General features: G+C 39.4%; 1 protein-coding gene across 11 annotated transcripts in view; it reads left to right on the top strand.

Moving 5' to 3' along the window:
• Positions 1-20,361, top strand: part of PRKG1 (protein kinase cGMP-dependent 1) — a 1,123,517-nt gene that overhangs the window by 880,640 nt on the left and 222,516 nt on the right. For all 11 annotated transcript variants that reach the window (XM_061635360.1, XM_061635359.1, XM_061635362.1 and 8 more), the window contains one exon: positions 4,714-4,808. In XM_061635360.1, coding sequence (XP_061491344.1) covers positions 4,714-4,808 — 95 coding nt within the window. The remainder of the gene's footprint in view (positions 1-4,713; positions 4,809-20,361) is intronic.

Here is a 20,361-nt window from a genome sequence, read left to right as displayed (position 1 = left end):
GGTGACTAGGCGGAAGGGAAGGGGTGGACAGTTAGTTAGATTGGCTCAGAAAATAAACCAAGCTATAACTATTGGTGTTTGAAAAATGGCTCAACTTCTGGTTAGCCTGGGGGACACTTTGTCCATTATTAGTGCAAAATCATGGTTGTTATAGGAATATGGTGCAGAATTGCAGTAGGTGCAGAATTCTGTAACACATTTACCATGACAAGGTTATGAGAGCACATTATTTAATTTCTTGCTTGTTTGAGAAGGCTTTGTGTTTATTTTGCAGACCAATGTGCTGGTCATCATCTTTACAGGTATAAATAGTCTGCACCGTATGCATCTTAAGGCTTGTCTCTAGTACACACTTCCCTGTTTGCTGGATTCATCTGATAAATATTCTGTATGCCCTTCTGTTGGCTGTTCAATCTGCCAGGGCCATACTAGGTGGTGGGGTTTCTGTGGTGTTGCCCACTTAATGTGATTCTTTTTTGAGAGACATTCACTCAGCTCTTACCCTTGCCCTGTTTTGCTATCAAGTTGAAATTTCATTGTATTTTAAAAGGTATTTCCATCTTAGTAATGCTTTAATCTGCACCTGAAAATGCTTTGTTGGTGCATTTTACATTAGAATACATGCTTTGCTTTTTACTAATTTAACTTCTACTTTGATACTATATTAATAGTTTTGCTGTCTTCTATTTCTATTTTTATTGAATTTAAGATGTTTTATTTCAAAAGGATGAAATAAGATTATTATGGGGGCAAAATAGAAGTTGCGTCAAAAGTCCTGAACTTACAGCACTTCTTATTACAGAGAATGTGTTTATCTAACAGACAGGGATGTAGAATTCCCTTCTATAAACATGGCCTTTAAATTTACAACTGTCTCTATCCTATTACGGGGACCTGCCTCTTAAACTGCACAATCAGTGTGCTGTTCTTTTGTTTCTCAGCTACTGGATGTGAACTTTGCTTTATATATTTGCTTAATGCAGAAGCTAATTAGAATGAACAAATACTAGTTGGCAATGCTAACTGAACATAATGACTCTTGTGCTGGGTATGTACTTTAGCTCAAAATATAAGTAACGTAAATGTGTTAGAAGTTAATATAGCAGAGGGCTTTATGTTAAGTATGTTACAGATTAGTTCCCCCCCCCCCGTAGTTGCAGCACTTGATTTCACGTGAACAGTGTTCATGTGGGACCATATGAAGGCTTGGGGTTTATAGATGGAATTATGAAGAATAGTATCAGTTAGCAGTAGGAAACCTCCAGCCTGTGGGCCTAATTAGGCCTCGCCATTGGGCCTGTGGTCCAAACCATGTCCACCTGTCCATCACCTGACGTTATAAGACATCTGATGCACAACAGCTAAAGCCGTGACACCAAATTCAAAAGGTAGAATTGGGGATGTATTCTTAAGTGTGCTCCCAATCCTTCCTTTCCTAGCCATGGCAGAATTCAATATCTTTTGAATTGGACGCCATGTTCTGTTGCCCTCTGACCAACAGAAAAAGCATCCAAATAAAAAAACAAAAACACAAATTGAACCTGGAACGGAAGCTTTGGGAGTAGATGTAGAGTGCACTCCTGATCGTCCTTTGAAGCCATCTCTGCGGCATGAATTCGAGCCACTCCATCTTAATTCAAGCCATGGCTCCAAAGGAGTAATTTTCCTTTGCAGCTGCAGCTGGAATTGATTCTGCCTTTGCTGCCTTCATTTAAAGTAGAATCACCTGAAGTCATATGGTAACATGTGATTGATAGATGGACAGCCCCAACCACCTATCAAAGTTGGCCATGGAGGGTGGACCCATTCTGGATCTGAAACTACAGCTTATGGCAGACATGAGCCCCCCACCAATGCCATTTCCTTTTCCCCTTAAATATCTAGAGATAGTCAGTGTTGCATGACTTCATTTCACTCCAAGTTTTCATACCCCGCTTTTCCACAGAGAAACTCGCAGCTGTATGATGTTATTTGTGTCCCATGTTGAGTATTCTTGACATTATGAACCAGCTAATGTAACAAGGGGCTGCCAGTTTTGAAACATCATTTGGTGTACCATTTAGCTCCAGCCTTATGAAACTATAAGGAGAAAAATAAATCAACTAAACTTAGGAATGCTAGTGTAATTCTTCTGAACCAGACTCAGAAAAGAATTTCATGGGCAAGCTTTTAAAGTCCCCCATTTTTTTCTTTCTTGGAATAAAATGCATCAGGAAAAGCACTGTTGGGTTCTCTGACTGACAAATGCTTTACACTGCCTGAGCAAAGGTTTTGTCAGCCAGGGATTGTGGGTGCTTTGTCAATTGTTTCAGCTGCCAAAGATACTTTCAGACCCAGAGCTTGGAAAAGTTACTTTTTTAAACTACAATTCCCATCAGCCCCAGCCAGCATGGCCACTGGATTGGGCTGATGGGAGTTGTAGTTCAAAAAAGTAACTTTTCCAAGTTCTGCTTAGGCCTCTGAAAGCTGGCTACATCCCCTCATTATATTGCAAAGGACTGATTTTAAGAATTGTGAGGGTCACATCCAAGTGTTGGAGGAAGCCCCTATTCCCCAGTGAAGGATGCTAACCCCACCCTTAGATTTGACTCTTGCAGTATCTTTTTCTCTACCCCTATAGCAACTGACTCAGCCATTCATTCCTCTTGGAATAGAAAAACAACTCCCAAGTCATTTCTGAGCTCTCAGATTGGCATTAAAATATTGCTTAAGTCCTTCCACCTATAATGTCAAAATAAATTGTATGTAATTTCAGGAACTCGGGTAATTTCCAAGTTAATTCCAGGGGAACTTTGGAAAGCTCACCCATCTCTAAAGAAAATACAGTTTTCCTTGTGTGTTGTAGAAGCCTGTTATTGAACTTGGTTTAGTACTGCCATAATGCTTTTGTTTATTCAATTCCACAATACAGCCACAGCCTTATATAAATTCAAGATGTACAGAATGGCCCCGATCCAGCTCTAGTTATATGTTGCAAGTCATGAGTAACAACATTTAAGAACATTAGGAGAGCCTGCTGGATCAGGCCAGTGGCCCATCTAGTCCAGCATCCTATTCTCACAGTGGCCAACCAGGTACCTGGGGGAAGCCCGCAAGCAGGACCTGAGTGCAAGAACACTCTCCTCTCCTGAGGCTTCCGGCAACTGGTTTTCAGAAACATACTGCCTCTAACTAGGCTGGCAGAGCACAGCCATCATGGCTAGTAGCCATTGATAGCCCTGTCCTCCATGAATTTGTCTAATCTTCTTTTAAAGCCATCCAAGCTGGTGGCCATTACTGCGCCTTGTGGGAGCAAATTCCATAGTTTAACTATGCGCTGAGTAAAGAAGTACTTCCTTTTGTCTGTCCTGAATCTTCCAACATTCAGCTTCTTCGAATGTCCACGAGTTCTAGTATTATGAGAGAGGGAGAAAAACTTTTCTCTATCCACTTTCTCAATGCCGTGCATAATTTTATGCACTTCTATCATGTCTCCTCTGACCCGCCTTTTCTCTCAACTAAAAAGCCCCAAATACTGCAACCTTTCCTCATAAGGGAGTCGCTCCATCCCCTTGATCATTCTGGTTGCCCTCTTCTGAACCTTTTCCAACTCTATAATATCCTTTTTGAGATGAGGCGACCAGAACTGTACACAGTATTCCAAATGTGGCCGCACCATAGATTTATACAACGGCATTATGATATCGGCTGTTTTATTTTCAATACTTTTCCTAATTATCCCTAGCATGGAATTTGCCTTTTTCACAGCTGCTGCACACTGGGTCAACATTTTCATTGTGCTGTCCACTACAACCCCGAGGTCTCTCTCCTGGTCGGTCACCGCCAGTTCAGACCCCATGAGCGTATATGTGAAATTAAGATTTTTTGCTCCAATATGCATAATTTTATACTTGTTTATATTGAATTGCATTTGCCATTTTTCCACCCATTCACTCAGTTTGGAGATGTCTTTTTGGAGCTCTCCGCAATTCCTTTTTAAATAATTAACAACCCTGAACAATTTAGTATTGTCAGCAAACTTGGCCACTTCACTGCTCACTCCTAATTCTAGGTCATTACTGAACAAGTTGAAAAGTACAGGTCCCAATACCGATCCTTGAGGGACTCCACTTTCTACAGCCCTCCATTGGGACAACTGTCCATTTATTCCTACTCTCTGCTTTCTGCTTCTTAACCAATTCCTTATCCACAAGAGGACCTCTCCTCTTATTCCATGACTGCTAAGCTTCCTCAGAAGCCTTTGGTGAGGTACCTTGTCAAAAGCTTTTTGAAAGTCTAAGTACACTATGTCCACTGGATCACCTCTATCTATATGCTTGTTGACACTCTCAAAGAATTCTAATAGGTTACTGAGACAGGACTTTCCCTTGTTGGTCTTGGAGGAAATACACATCACATTCTGCATCAAAAGATGCTTCTTTTACGATGAAGATGATGATAAACTATTTATAAGGCACTTTTTTCCTTGTGTTCTTAAGTTCTACACATTAATTATCCTCAATAAAACTAGTCCAGTATTATTTTCCCATGTCCCAGATGGGGCCTGCATTTGAGAAACACTAGCTTGGCACAGGTGTTCCCAAGAGTATATTACTGAGCTGTGATTTGAACAGAGGATTTTCCAGTTTATAACTTTTGCTCTCACCCAGTACATTATACTATTTCAAAGCCAATATCCCTTCATTAACACTTTTTCTTTACACTTCTAATCAGGTAAATGTTACTCGTGAAGATTCACCTGGGGAAGAGCCAATCTTTCTCCGTACTTTAGGAAAGGGAGATTGGTTTGGAGAAAAAGCGCTCCAGGGGTAAGTATTAAACTTTACCTGCATCCACAAAGATTTGCTTCAAGTAACATTTAGCTGAGGAATTAGCAGCATCAATACCACAATATCATATAAACTGTGCTAAATTGTAAGTTTGAGCTAAAGGTAATAGACCTCTCTGGCATTCTCGCTCATTCTTTTGTATTAAAGGGGAAGGCTGGTTGCATATCATTTACAATTCATTTGTAATCATAAGTAAACCTTTGTTAAGATACCAACTGATCTATCAAATATTATAATCAAATTTTGTATCAGGGCTGCTTAATTGTTTGCCACTTCCTCTATTGCTTTAATTCCTGCCCCACTTTATCTACCCCTTTAACTTTTCTCTTCATTGATCTTTTCTGACACATTGCAAGAAGTGAAAATGCTTAAAATAAGACAGTGGCTGGAGTACTAAATAGACTTTTCAGTTCTGGAATTTACCACTTTATGCTAGAATAGTAAATGTTCTGTAGCTGGTGGGTCACTGCTGTGGTATGAGCAGTCCCTATCCTTATCTGTCATTGCCAAAGACAGTAGTAGAGACAGGTAGTGCTGGCTGGATACACATCCTTATCTCGTACAAGCCTATTCTGACCCATTGTTGCATTTTAAAAAAAACAAAAAATCCCCTCACAAATTTGTGTTTTAATGTGTGTGTGTGTGTGTGTGTGTGTGTGTATAACATACTTTTAAACATCAATTTCTAAAGGTATTTTATCTCAAATTTGTATTTTGAAACATTTTTTAATATTGAGCCTGGCCGTTCAAGAAGTGTGAAATCCAGTCAAGAGCTAAATTATAATCTGCACTGTAGTTTGGGAGGTGTAGATTGAATCGGTTTGTACTCGATTCACAAAAACTGAGTTCTTCAAACATCCATAAGACTTTCTAAGATAGGTGTTGGTATTTACCAAAGTCAGAGTGTTATTGTATAGCTCCATTCATTCTTGTAGGAAATACGTAATGCACATTCTTTTAAATATGTTTTAGTACACAAAGCACAGGGTGTCTCCCCTGCCTCAGTATAGATCAGCCTTTTCCAACCAGTGTGTCTCCAGATGTTGTTGAACCACAACTCCCATCAGCCTCAGTCAGCATTGCCAATGGTCAGGAAAGATGGGAGTTGTGGTCAAACAACATCTGGAGGCACACTGATTGGGAAAGGCTGGTATAGATAGTCTGTATTAATCTTGTTATAAAATATCAATATAAATTTCACTTCATTAAATTGACGCAAAAACTAGAAGAGGCCAAACTTACCCATTTCAGCAAAAGACCAGATGTTCAGAATAGAGGGATGAATCTCCCGAAGCAGTTTGTGTTGATTCCACGATGCCAATTTTTACTCAATTGAATTCTTATTCATTGTAGAGTACATAAGTAATTTTTGTATATTAAATACTCAGCTCAAAAATACTTTGATTTTTGAAATCCAGATGAAATTGTGGGATTGATCATTTATAAAGAATTCCCAGATTATGGGAAAAGTGTGATTATGCAAATGCGTTTTGAAAGAAAACACTACTGAACTCCTTCAGGGCCTAGATTGCTAGCAAGTTTATGTTTGAACAAGACGATTTCAGCAATATTTGTTACATTGCTAAGCTATATCTACATGTCAATGAAATATACTAATGAATAGTGGTCCAAGATAAGCAGCTGGCATATTATTGCTTTCACAGATTGGATCATTTTTCCCCACCTGCGTTTTAGCATTGACGTTTCAAAGCCTCTGGCATTTTAGCTGATTGTTGTCCATTGATTCTCATACTGGACAAGACCTTTAACCAGTGCTGTGAATATTTACTCTGTGGTAATGAAATGTTAAACTTTTGAAATGAGAATTCCAGCTTTGGGTATCTACTGTCATTGAGCTACAAAACAGAAGTTGCTACAGCGTGCCTTCTTCTTGCATCACTCAAGCAACATCAGAAATCCTAGGCCACATGAGATGAACTCACATAGCCAGTCTTCCACCTGCCACTTCTGAAAGGGGGGGGGAGGAGCCATAGCTATTTGGGCTATGTAGATATCATGATGCAATACTAGAATTTGTATTGGTATATATGATTTTTCCCAACCAGGACTTATTTAGGGTGGCCATGTGTCCTAGGTTATAGAGAGCAGTCCTCTGTTTGAAGACTGTCCATTCCATGTCCATTTTTGAGATAAAGAACATTAAGAAGGGAGAGCTCAGAGCAATTGCCCATCAACAGCACCTAAATAACAGACGGAGCAGACACACAGGTCAGCTGGTCACGACCTTACTCACTATGGTGAGATGTATAGTGATTTGCATCTACACATATAAATAATCATAGTGCACATTTTATGCAAACCTTTTTGGTGATTGCTAATTTTTTTTAGTGGTGCAGAAGTGCCTACCCTACGATGAATGGAAAAGACTGCATGCACAGGAGTTCATTGATGGAATACATGTTACATTTTGTATTGGAGCCACATATTTAAAATTGGTTATTTGTGGGCTGAATTTTCTTTCGGTCATTTGATGAGGTACATTATGAGTTCTGTATGTAACACAAACCGTGAGCGTGATCCAGCTGATGTAAGCACTGTCGTATTAATGCTAATGGGACAACATAGACAACATAAGTACTCTAGTTGAAATCAGTGGAACTAAGTGAATCAGTGGCTGAATCATATCCACAGTTTGTATTGTTTACTGGATTTATACTGTACTCCATCACATAGTGGAGAGAAATTGCTACCTACTGCATAATAAAAATAAAAATGGTTGATTTTAAAAATAAATATTTTAATGCGAGTGTAGCTTTGTAAAATACATTAACAAGTAACATTAAATGTACTTTAAGCTATTAACCACAAGAGGTAGCTATTTTTATGTGATTGAAATGCATTACCAATATAAGGAAAAATGTGCTCTGTCAAAACCTGCTGAAACCTGAACATACAGTTATTTGGGTAATCTGAAAAATAATGCAATCCCACCTCCACCCCTAACTGTTTTTTCTATTATAAATCCGGTTCACATTTATTTTCTGAGGGTAACATATTGAATTAGATACTCTCAACAATAATGCACTAAAATTATGGTGTATATGAGGTGGTTGTTTTTGCTGCATTTTTAGTCAAAATGTGAAATATTATGAGAATTTATCCAAGAGACGCATGTTACCAAATTCTTCCAAGCTACACAGGAAGTGGATTGGACTGTGAAAGACCAACCCAAATGGTGTTTGCATTTTGACAAATTTGTAGGGCTGTCCAATATCTCAGAGAGGAGGTCAGGTCTCCTGCTCCCCTGGTGCATTCACTATAGCTGCCCAATTTCCCTGCTTTTTAAAGTTTGATAGAAATATCTGTGGGCTATAGGTACATTCTTAAACCACAGGGGTTTTTGCCTGTTAGTGAATTTCTCTGCTTTTTAATCTGGGAGGTAAGAAATGGGATCCTGTCCAAGTTTGCTGAGAATGGATTGATCATTTGCATGCTTATTGAGTTCAGTGGGATTTATTTCACTGCAATCATGCTTAGGATAGGTGAAACTGACCACAGGGGATGGGGATGGGAGGAGGAGGGAGGGGAGGAAAGGCAGAGGGGAGAAGGGGTATGGGAGCAGGCAGGAGGGGGAGGGAGGAGGACAGGTTTGATTATTTGCACATGTACTGAGTTCAGTGGGACTTACTCCCGAGCAATTATGCTTAGGATAGGTAAAACTGACCAGGGGGGAGGGAGGGCTGGAGTGGACAGGGGAGGAGGAAGAAGGAAGAGGGGAGGGGGAAGAAGGAAGAGGGGAGGGGTGGGGAGGGGGAAGGGAGAGTAGAGGGGAAGGAGGGGAAAGGCAGGTCTGATCATTTGCATGCTTATTGAGTTCAATGGGATTTACTCCTATGCAATCATGGTTAGCATAGGTAAAACTGACCATGGGGGAAGGGGAAGGAGTGGATTGGAGAGAGGCAAAGGAAGGGGGAGGGCAGGGCAGGTTTGATCATTTGCATGCTTATAGAGTCCAATGGTATTTACTCCTGTGCAATCATGCTTAAGATAGGTAAAGCTGACTATGGGGTGGGGGAAGGGGAGGGGGAGGAGGGGATTGGAAGGGGATGGGGAGGGAGGGGCAAAGGAATGGGGAGGGAAGGGGCAAGAGGGAGGGGATAGGAGGGAGGAGAAAGGAGGATGGGTTTGATCTTTGCATACTTTTTGAGTTCAATGGGATTTATTTCTGTGCAATCATATTTGAAAATGGAAATGGACTGCCTTCAAGTCGATCCCGACTTATGGCGACCCTATGAATAGGGTTTTCATGGTAAGCTGTATTCAGAGGTGGTTTTACCATTGCCTTCCTCTGAGGCAGTGACTGGCCCAAGGTCACCCAGTCAGCTTCATGGTTGTGTGAGGATTCAAACCCTGGTCTCCCAGATCGTAGTCCAATACTGACCTGGGGGAGGGGCAAGGAGGGGAGGAGGAGGGGGAGGGGAGAAGATTGGGTGGGTGGGCACTGGGCAGAGGGGAAGCCCCTTTCCTTTCGAAAAGGAAAACACTGTTAAGAGTATCATTGCTTTTCAGTGTTGCCCCCACCTTTTTATTCTACAATAGGCACATGTAGCCTCCCACCCAAATTTAAACCAAAGCTGTCCCTGGCCACATCCATGCCAGGCCTTTATTTCATTTTGGACAGTCATGGTTTCTCTCAAAGAATCCTGGGAAGTGTAGTTAGTGAAGGGTACTGAGAGTTGCTAGGAGATGCCCTGTTCCCCTAACAGACCTTCAATTAGAGTGGCTGACTGTTAAACCACTGCGGCCACTGGAGCTCTGTCAGTGGAATAGGATCCTCCTCTCAGCACCCTTCACAAACTACACTTCCCAGGATTCTTTGGGGGAAGCCATGACTGTCTCACGTGAAATCAAATTCTGGTATGGGTTTGGCCACCTGATTAGCCAAGCCCAGCAGCTGTGAGTCTAGCTTTTAGAACACTGACAGTAGGTTCTTACTGAACATGCCTGACACTATCATTCAGTTAAATGCAAAATTTCTTAAATTAATTAAAAAACAGCCAGACATTTTTTTAACTTTTAAACTGCAGAAGATGAAGGTCAGAGTATGGGGCAAGGTCAGTAATAGGATTACAGGTACTCTGTGAACATGGCTGATTTTTATTGAATTTCAACAGATTATGAGAACTCCGTCAGAAAAAAATCCAAAGGGCTCTGAGATTTCTCTCTCTCTTTTTTGACTTTGAACTCTCTGTTCTCTCTGACTGTTTTGTGTATCGCCTGAAAATTTAGAGGGTTTTTTTAGCAAGCATTTCTCAGTTCAGGACTATAATTTTTTTAAGGTTTTGTTTTGAAATGAGATTATGGGAAGCATCAGAATGGCATGGGGGTATTTTCAATTTAACATTGCGGAACGTGAAAAATCCATGCTAGCTATAGTATACAGCCGCTCTCGTGGCTGTATAATAAGTACTTTACAAACATCTTCCTTCATAGCATGAAGAGAGTTGGATGGGGTAAAGTCCATAGTGATGAACTGATTTGACAATCTTACCTAATTTTTTACCATTACAGGGAGAATAAAATTAATTGGGGTTGAGTCAAAGTCTTGACATTATAAAGAAATTTTGCACAATTTCCAAGAGCCAAAGATTCATCTAATGATCCCCTTCCTTTGTGTTAAATCATATATTTTTCTTTGACAGTTTGCATAAGAGAACCTTGCTTTTTTTTCTTCTTTTTCTCTGACAACATTCATATGAATGAAATTATGACATGAATGAATTTATGTCAATGAGGGCACATGAAGCTAATTGCTTTTCCCTCACTATGAATGGCTAATGTCAGAGGGTTTCCAAGAGAACCTGGCCCATCACTCCACACAACAGCAAAATCAGTTGCTGAGTGCTAAATAGCCAAATCTGGGGCACTGACAAACAAGAAGGAGCTACTAGCATGCCCAGGGAAACCCCAAGATTTACAGAAGTTGTATAAAAAATATTTATTGGGGAAAAACTATGCATGTACCTCCCCTGCATTACTCAATAAGAAATGAGCATGCAGAATGTCCACAGGCTGCCGAGTTTCTATTGGTAGGAGGGAATTTGAAAAATTAGGGGGGTACAATAGAGTATCCTACAAGAAAGCATGTTTGGCTAGCTGGAATCCTGAATAGTAATATGTCACAGTTGAGAATGGGGGAGAAATTTGGTTCAGTTCACATTTTAATTGAAACCTACCTAATTTGCAGATCCCAAAACAATATGCAAACTGAAATGTAGCTATCCTTCAAAATTTGCATTCCTCTGATTTTTACAACACACTCCAATCAAAAAAGTGTACAAAAACAGAAAGTGTGCATATAATTGCATATATTAGTGAAATTAACCTACAAAAATGCATTATAGAGAAAATTGCTTGCTATTTATATTAGGACAAAAAATCTCTAAAATGCAGTCAAATTTTCATGAGGACTTTTTTAAAACAACCAAAAACTGATGTGGAAATGTGGTGATCAGAAAAATGAGAAACTGAAATTGACAGCTTTGTTCATCCATCCATTGCAGGTTCCACTCATTACCTGTATTTTACAGGTATCCTGTGCTCTCGGAAATTGTCTTGCAGTGCCAGTGTCACATAAAATCACAACATATTTATCACATTTCAAAACAGTCATTGTTCGTTGTCATGCAGTTATGGGGTGACATCCCTCCAGTTCAAGAAGACAAAGGAATACATCAAAAGTCATAGTGTGTTTTAGTTTTAGCAGAGGGCAACAAAAGAAGCTGAAAATGGTATCCCATTTCAAGGTTTGACAATCAATTTGCATAGTTAACCATTCAGACCTGGATCTTTTGATGTATGCTTGCATTTGTAGCCAAAGTTGCAGCATGAGTGTGTCTTCACATTAGGCTCCTGCATTCATCTGATGCTGTGACATCTGCCCAACCAATAAAAGAAATCTCTTAGAAACACCAATGAGTTGCATGCGTTCAAGACATGTCTCCCAAAATCACTTCCAATGTAGAGGATGCTGGCATAAAACCCCTGGGTCATGCACAGCTTCATATAGAGTGATGACTTATGCATCACAAAAAAGAAAGAAATGCTTCTCCAAAAAAGAGGAGACAAATTTGCATAAAATGTGCATATGCTAATTTATATGTGTAGATGGGAATTTACACATTGCTGTTATTTAAATAGAACTACAAACTCCCCATAGTGGAGAAGACTGTGACCAGGTGACCTGTGTGTCTGTGCAGTCTGCAGTTGATGGGCAACTTCAAGTCTCCTGCCCTGAGCTCTCCCTTCTTGGGGTTCTTTATTTCTCAGCTGGACTTAGACCAGACAGCCCTTAAAATAGCGGATGCCTTGAAACAGAAAACTGTCCTCTGTAAAATAGGACACATGGGCACAGTTGTTGCACATCTGCATCCCAGTCTCTTCTATCAGCCACTTTGTACGGCAAAGTGTCTTGGGACGCACTTAAGTAGAGAAGCAAAAGAAGGTGTCAGTGGGGTTGGGAACAAATGCCATGTCATTAGGACAAGGCTTTGGTCATAAATAAGAATATATATATATTTATTCATTTATTCATTCACTTTATTTATTCATTCACTTTATAAGCATACCTTGTTGGATATAACCCACCCACAGCAGCTTACAGTGTAAAGTAAAATATAAAATACATAAAAACTCAAAATGCAATGGTATAAAATAAAACATGTTAATAAAAGTAGAGACTTAAGATTGCCATAAATAAAATAAAACACTAAAACATTTAAAACAACAGTTACAAACCTTAAGAAAAGGCACCCTGAACAAGTGTGCTTTAAAGGCCTGTTTAAAGGTCAATCATGTCAGCTCAGTCTTCACTCAGTAGCGATGGAATTCCACAACATAGGAGACAGCCACCACAGAAAAGGCCATATCTCTTGTGCCCACAATAGCATTTCAACTATTGAAAGCACCTCACATGCAGTATTGTGTAATGCTTATAACAACTCTATAAGCTGAGTATTACTATCATCATAAAATAGATAGGGGAGTGGCAGCAAGTGTGAATGGTTTGTCTAAGGTCACTTAAGAACAAAGGTAAGATAAGAAACAGGGACTTTCTAATTCAGAGCTCCCCCTCTTAGCCACTATGCTATACCAGCTCTTAAATGCAAGATAACAACAGACCTTGTTTGTCTCATCATTGTAGTGCTATGTGGTCTTCAGTTCTAGACATTGATTCTTGTCAGACATTAATGTAGCATATTTTAGGCTGCTTCTTATGCTTGTTTGTCCTTGAGGATAACCTGCCTGGCCTGCCTGGAGTTGTGGAGCCCAGGTGGTGGATCAGGAAGGCCTTCCTACTTCCTGTAATGTTGTGGTCCAGATAAAGTGGTATAACCCTGCTGTGCCCCTTTCTCTGTGGAGGGTTGGGCTCACCTATCATATTGAGTTAGCTCAGTTGCCTGCCCTGTTCATTCCCTTGCAGATGTTTGTTTAAATAAAATGTGGTCCTAGTCCAATCAATTCTACGTGCCTTGCCTCTTATTTTCTGGTTTCAGTTGCAAGTGCCCTTTATTATCTACTGGAATATGCATGTATTTTATACTCAGGTATCTGTAATCTTAGCACAAATTCTGGGTTTTAAGGGAGATGAAAGTTTTGTATCAAAGGCATTGGTTCCCATAATTTGCACACTCATTTCTCTGGTGAAACAGTTTTTGCTGGTTTTTGAAACACTCTGAAAATGTGTAACATCTGTTTAGCAGAGGCAGCACTGAAGTGTCTGTCTGTGTGTATATATATATGCCTTTTTGTCCACAAGCTTTGTTATGCTGCCCTATACCATCTAAAATGTGTTCTGTATCATTATTGTACACTGGTAACTTAAATTAATGTCATAGTGGTCTTTTGTGTATAGATGGGAGAGGAGCACTGCTATAGAGTTCTCTCAGAAACTGCAGTACATGCTGCTTAGATTTCATGCACCTTTCCATGAAATATATTACCAAGTATTTTTTGGTCCTGTTTATGCTTCCTTGCCTAATATGCAGTTTCTCTTTGTCCGTATTCACTAGAGTTAAAAGGAACTTACTGTGAATAGTAAGGATAAAATGCATTATGAAAGGTTAGAGTGTCTTCAGATATAGAATTTTTTAGAGCGTAAAATCTATATAAAGTTTTGTGGATTGTTAAAGGAGCCAAACATACTTTCCTAAAAGCTTATAGAGGAAGATATTTGCTCAGAAATCAATATGCATTAGAACATGAATGCATTGTGGCTTGGGCAATGCTGCATATATGTGGTTGATGGGTGTGCATACATGCTTTAATTACTTAGCAGCACACAGACAAAGATTACATTTTCATCTTAGCACCTATCTTCTCTGATTAAGACCCAGTGAGGCTTTTTGTGAAGTGTAGACATTTTATTTCTCATCCTATGTGTTTCCTATCCCACATAAAGCTGAGCAGAGTACTGTATTATTTTTCCTTGGAGCCAGTGGAGGCTGGTCCACTAGAGCTACTGAGGCATAGCCCTCCCAATGAAATGTCAAGCAATGTTTTGAAACAATTCCCCCCCCCATCTAATAATTTCTTGAATTTACAGAGGCTTGTGAAGGTATTTCCGTCAATCTCCTGTTCTCTAGCCAATCAGCTCTCTACACCACTCAGCCTATTCTAATCCAAAAGTGTAGCTATGGCAAAGAGGTCCCTCCTGGGACTGCCTGTTTGTTAGTCCTACCAGGAAGACTTGTATTCAATCTGTTGTCCTGAGGTTTATCCAGCACAGCCAGTATAGCAGAGTAGGAAGGGGTCAGGCCTGCTTCAAGAACAGCCAATGTGGTACCCTTAGCCTGGTTCTGAGCATGCTTAGGGCTGTTTCTCTGAAAGCCAGATCTCTTCATATCTAACCAGAGAAGCAACAGGGAATGTTTCCTACTTTGAGGAGCATTTTTTTTTTTAGTTGTGTGTGATCTTACTGGAGAGAGAGAACAAACAAGCCTACAACAGTGAACCTCTTTCCATAATAATTTTGCATTTATTTCTGTGAATTGGGAAAAGAAATAGTGGATGGCTTGTGTATATGTTGCAACAAACTCTGTATTCCTTCCATTAAAAGCTTGGTAGAGCAGGGCAGGTTGATCTGAGTCACTTTGCACATATACAAGGTATATGGATCTGCTTCCAACAAGCTCCTCCCGTAGCGTAAGTTCAAAATATCTTGAATGCACATGAAAATGCATGGTGATTATTTCCAGCTTGCTCTTTGGTGATTTCTAAAATGAAAAGTTTGGGCTCTATGCCTGTCTGGATGTGATTCCACACCCTTCCCCAAACCTGGAAGGTATTCTCCCTAATTTCAGACGTAACAGAGCCTGATTATGATCGGGCTAGTGTGAGGCCCTGGGCTCCTTCTGGGAGGAAGGGTAGGATATAAATTTAATAAATAAATACATAAAATAATGTACTGTGAACATGAGCAGAGATTATTATTTCACATTTTCAGGACTGAGCCATACATTGCAAATATGTTCTGCTATGCTCTGATGTGCCCCAGCTCAAGTGAAACAGTTGTTTATCTGTTGATTGGAATATTCTGTTCTTTTAATTTAAAGAAAAAACTGCTTTGGATAATAAAAAGTTAAATTGATTTTGGGGGGGAGGAAAACTGCATGCAACTGGAAGCAAATGTCCCTCACCTTTTAAACCTTTGTGTGTGTGTACTTAGTTTTTTGACAATGGATGTGTAGGTGTAATCAATAAATGAATTCAAAAACTTATGCCATGTGGTATGGCTTAATTTCCAAATAAAAGATGTGGAGTCAATGTTGTCTGAAAATCATACTTGGCCCTCTTACATAGAAGTTCTTCCATGGTCCATAGATGTGCGGCAAATTGTTATATTTTTAGTGAGGAGACAGTGGCACTGCACATGTGTAATAGCACACTTTCCTAAATCAGGGCTGTACAAGTCCTATTGTGATGAAAACAGGAAAGTTGAAAATTGCATCCATACGAAGTCAAAATGTCACCAGCCACCACTGCTTGGAGCAACATCCCAAACCTTCTCTATTACCATTTTTTTCTTAAAACTATAAATAAATACAAAGAAAGAGTAAAAAAATAAGAATATTAATATGACATACTCTGCATGATTCAATCAATAAGAGCAAAGAGACAAAAACAGGCAAGTAAATAAAATAATAATGTTTTTACAGCATAGCCAACAGTACTTGTGGTTCAGCATTCTGCTGTATTTTATTACACTAATACATGATAAAGGATACCATCTCTTCACAAAATAATTATTCACCTGCCTACCTTCCCTTACTCTTATAATATTTGTCAGCTTTACAATATGAACATTTCCCCATACTTTCGTAATCCATTTATCTAATGTAGGAGCATTCATTTTCCCACAATTATGACTAATTGTCAGTCAAACAATGGTTAAAAAATGTTACCATTACTCTATCATCTGGTAAAACATAATCTCCTGTATATCTGTGAAGATAATGAACCATTTTGTATTGTACAATAATATAAAATATTGCATGTCAGTTTGTTTGGGGATTATGAGATTAACTTGCTATACCTTACCTGTCCATGTCTCAAACTGAAAAGCGGGAGATTCATTAAAGATGAGATGGATCACACATAGGTTCTGTCTGTTAGTGGAAATTAAAATCCTCCAAACTTCCTTGAATTTGTTGATTGCAAATCACATAGCCAGAGGGTGTATTAAGAAAGCCAGAATGAAAGATGAGCATATCAAGAGAGTGGTCTCAGGATGCACACACAGGAGGGCCCAAAGACATAGGTCAATAGCTTTAGGGATTGTGACTAGGGAAAGGGAAAGCAGATTGTGTTTAACCCTTGTTTATTTGTTCTTTTTCCTCCAATGATGGGATATGCTCATTTTCTGTAATTATTCCCATGTAAAACCATTTCCCTTAATAACTATTTTTATCCTTATAGTAGACATTTAATCTTAATTCTGTGGTCTCCCCACCACCCCACGTCTATGCCAAGTTCCTGCTACTTTGAGGTGTTCTCAGAAAACATAGATTTTTAGGGTGCAATCCAACTGCTATTTATGTCGGGCTGATGAGGGTTGGATATGGTAGACCCCTGGCTGAGCAGGGACGTAGCCACCTCAGCCGGGGGTCCACCTTAGAAGCTCAGCCTGGCGGAAGGCCTGAAAAAGGGGTATTCTGAGCGTGTATCAGAGGAAGGGCGAGGGGTGACTAAGGCCACATCCAACTCATGTTCTGAGCACTCCTGCAGGTCTTGATCCAGGCAAATGTTGCACCAGGAAAAAGGTTGGTCTAAAATAATTGCAATGGAAGTCAACAGAGAGTGCTTGCTCCCCAGCAGGGGTATTTGTGAGAGCCGGCTTTTACTTTGCGGTCCCTGTGCACAGCTCCCGGCTGAGCCGGCATTCAGCCAGCCCAGAGGCTTTTGAACAGCAATTGGATGAGGCAGACACAGACCTTCCCAATGGCTCCTCTTGTGCTAGCTCCCTTTCTGCTGGCTTCCCCTGAGTTGGATAGCTCTACCTATGGTAGAAGGCAGCCTTGTAGAAAAATAAATCCTTTCACCTGGTTTTTCACAGAATTTTTAAAGGGAAAGATAATCAAGAGAAGGATAGTCTGGCTTGACTGGAACACCCTTCCCTTCCCTCTAAGGCATAGGACCCTGGAAAATGGGGTGCCATGACAATACCCTTAAAGCTTAAAGCACCAGTAATGGGTTTCATGGTAAATAATATCCTGTTATACTTTCTATTTCAATTAACACTGAGGCCCAGAAAGGTTTTATTCTCAGGCATGACAAAATATATGTAAAATATCAACATTTGATCTTTTACATCACCTGTGGATATTATTAGATGCTGGATATATCTGTTTTTTTAAAAGAAATCATATGAAGCTGCCATTATTTGACAATTGGCATTTCTCAAGTGAAAAGCCATGTTGAAAACCATGAAGTCACTTAGAATTCAGCTTTTAAAAATTAAAAATTTTGAATGCAAATTCAAAGTTTGAAATTTAAATTTGAATCCACCATTACTTTTTCTTTGGTTTTATATCAGATTTAGAGGGAAAGAACATTCTTGGAGGGAAAGAGTGGCAAGAGGAGGGGATGGTGATTGATTCCTTCTTAAATTATTTTCATCCATTCAGCTACAAGAATGAATTTTTCTGTTGGAATGAGATTTTTCCTTTTCTCACTGCTTTCCCTCAACTTCCTTTTCTATATGGTTTCCCTAATCATTTCAGAAAATACTTTCCTTTCTTGCCCATCACAAGCTGCATTATATTCCCAAAGATGAAGTTTTCAAAATTATTGTATATTTTGAGATTTTTATATATATCTATCAACATGACTTCAGGAAACTATCTTACAATATAATATAGCAGCAATAAAAACCATCATAAAAACTATTCAAACTAATATCACAGCATGTAAACATCCTTAAAAAACAGCTAAACAAAATAAAACTAAATCCATCTCACACAATCCATTAAAACTAATTTCACTCCGTTCACCCAATTCACTGAACCAAGATACACACTTTTTCATAACTTTATTTTTTCTTGTTTATTGTATTGAAATTTGTCAAACAATACATTTTAAAGTATATGTATGCCTAGTGCATATTCACCGAAAGGAAAGGGCACAATCCATATGAAAGTTGTCTTGCATAACTCCCATTCAAATAAACAAGAGCTGTGCAAAAGCTCTGATGCAGCTCCTACCAGAACTATGGGCTCTGTAGCTGACCCATAAGATGTGGTCTTGAACGTCGGCTTTCTGAGATGACTATAAAATAAAGAAACTTGGAGTCCTAATTCTCAGATTTGTTTCAATGGCACTTTCATTTTAATGATACTGAAGAATATCGAGGACTTCCGGGAAGGGTGACTTAGCCTGTGCCTGCTTTTGAGACGGGCTCCTGCCTCAAAAGAAGCTTATTCAGATATATCAGTCAGATTTTTTCTTTTTTTGACTGATTAAACTTCTCCCGGGTAGGGAGAAACGAAGAGATTAACCTCAAAGCCTATTTTTGTTGGGACGACCAGATCTCATTAATTTATGGGACGAGGTCCAGCCGACGAAGGTGGGACGGATTTTTAACAACAAGCTCTATCTGGAAAAGCGAACGTTCATCTTATCTTCTAAGAGAGAACGCACTAACAGGCAAGCACCCTTCTTTCTATATTTTTCTTTTACTTGACTTAAATTGTTGCTGTTTAAAAGAGATTTGCCAGATTGATCGGTTTTTGACATCTCACTGGGGAGCCATAACTTCTCTCTGCTACTCACTAATTAATAGCTTATCTCTGTTTTTGTTGCAAAAAGCTGTCCTGGATTTGCATTCTAAAGATATACACAGAAGAGGGATTTCTATTCCAGATTTTTATTTTGAAGAATATTATATTGTCTGAGACTACTCTCTTTTTGGTCTATTTTATTTTGACGAATCTGTTTTCTGACGACCGCCATTAATTGTTTCGATCCTGGGAACTGCATTTTGTTTACTTAAACATGGAGAGATAAGGCTGTCTGCTCTGTTTATACTGTGATGTCACCAAGTTTGGAGTATTAACCCAATTGTTGCTGAAATAAGAAGTGGTTTTCCTATATTTTTCTTTTAAAATGGCAATTAAGAAAGTGGCTGAGAAGCTGGAAATAACTATGTTTCAGAAAATAATGGATGAGATTGAGATAACGAAACAAAACCTGCGACAGGGTTGTAAGGAGCTGAAAATTGAATTGAGTAAAATGAAGCAGGAGATTAAAGATATAGGGGTCCCTGTGAGAGAGGTGACCCTGGAAGGGGTCCCTGTGAGAGAGGAGACCCCGGAGATTGGAACAAACGTGGAACAGGAAAAAGATTTGGAGTCTATGGACTTTAGAAATAAAATTTATTGTTTGGAGACACAGGAGATTAAAGACATAGGGGTCCTTGTGAGAGAGGAGACCCTGGAGACTGGAACAGGGGTCCCTGTGAGAGAGGAGACCCTGGAGACTGGAACAGGGGTCCCTGTGAGAGAGGAGATCCCGGAGATTGGAACAAACGTGGAACAGGAACAAGATTTGGAGTCTATGGACTTTAGAAATAAAATCTATTGTTTGGAACTCAATGTTATCTCTGAAGAAATTAATGAAGATTCTAGAGATAAAGTTATCAATGGCATGGATAATCTTCTGGACTGGAATGATGTGATGGAGCCCAATATAGAGAAAATCTATGGAATTGACTGCAGCCATGTGACAATGGAAAAACTTTCAAGAGATGACCCAGTGTATTTTGAAAAAAAGAACAGAGATATGATTTTACAGCAGTATTTCAGCAACCTATTCAGAATGGATGGCAAGAAAATATTTGGGATAGAGGTAATTCCCATCAGACTCTTACTATATGACTATGGCTTTGACAGCAAGATTATTATGGAATACTGATAATGGAAGATTGGATACTGAAATTACTGGACTTAACAAGACTACTGAAGATGGAAGATGGAAAATGGAACTAATAGGGATAATAGAACAATGGCTACTGAAA

This window comes from Rhineura floridana, chromosome 7 (genome assembly GCF_030035675.1).
Source record: "Rhineura floridana isolate rRhiFlo1 chromosome 7, rRhiFlo1.hap2, whole genome shotgun sequence".
Lineage (NCBI taxonomy): Eukaryota > Metazoa > Chordata > Lepidosauria > Squamata > Rhineuridae > Rhineura > Rhineura floridana.
The sequence above is the reverse complement of the archived record's forward strand: the minus strand, read 5'-3'. Positions and strand labels throughout refer to the sequence as shown.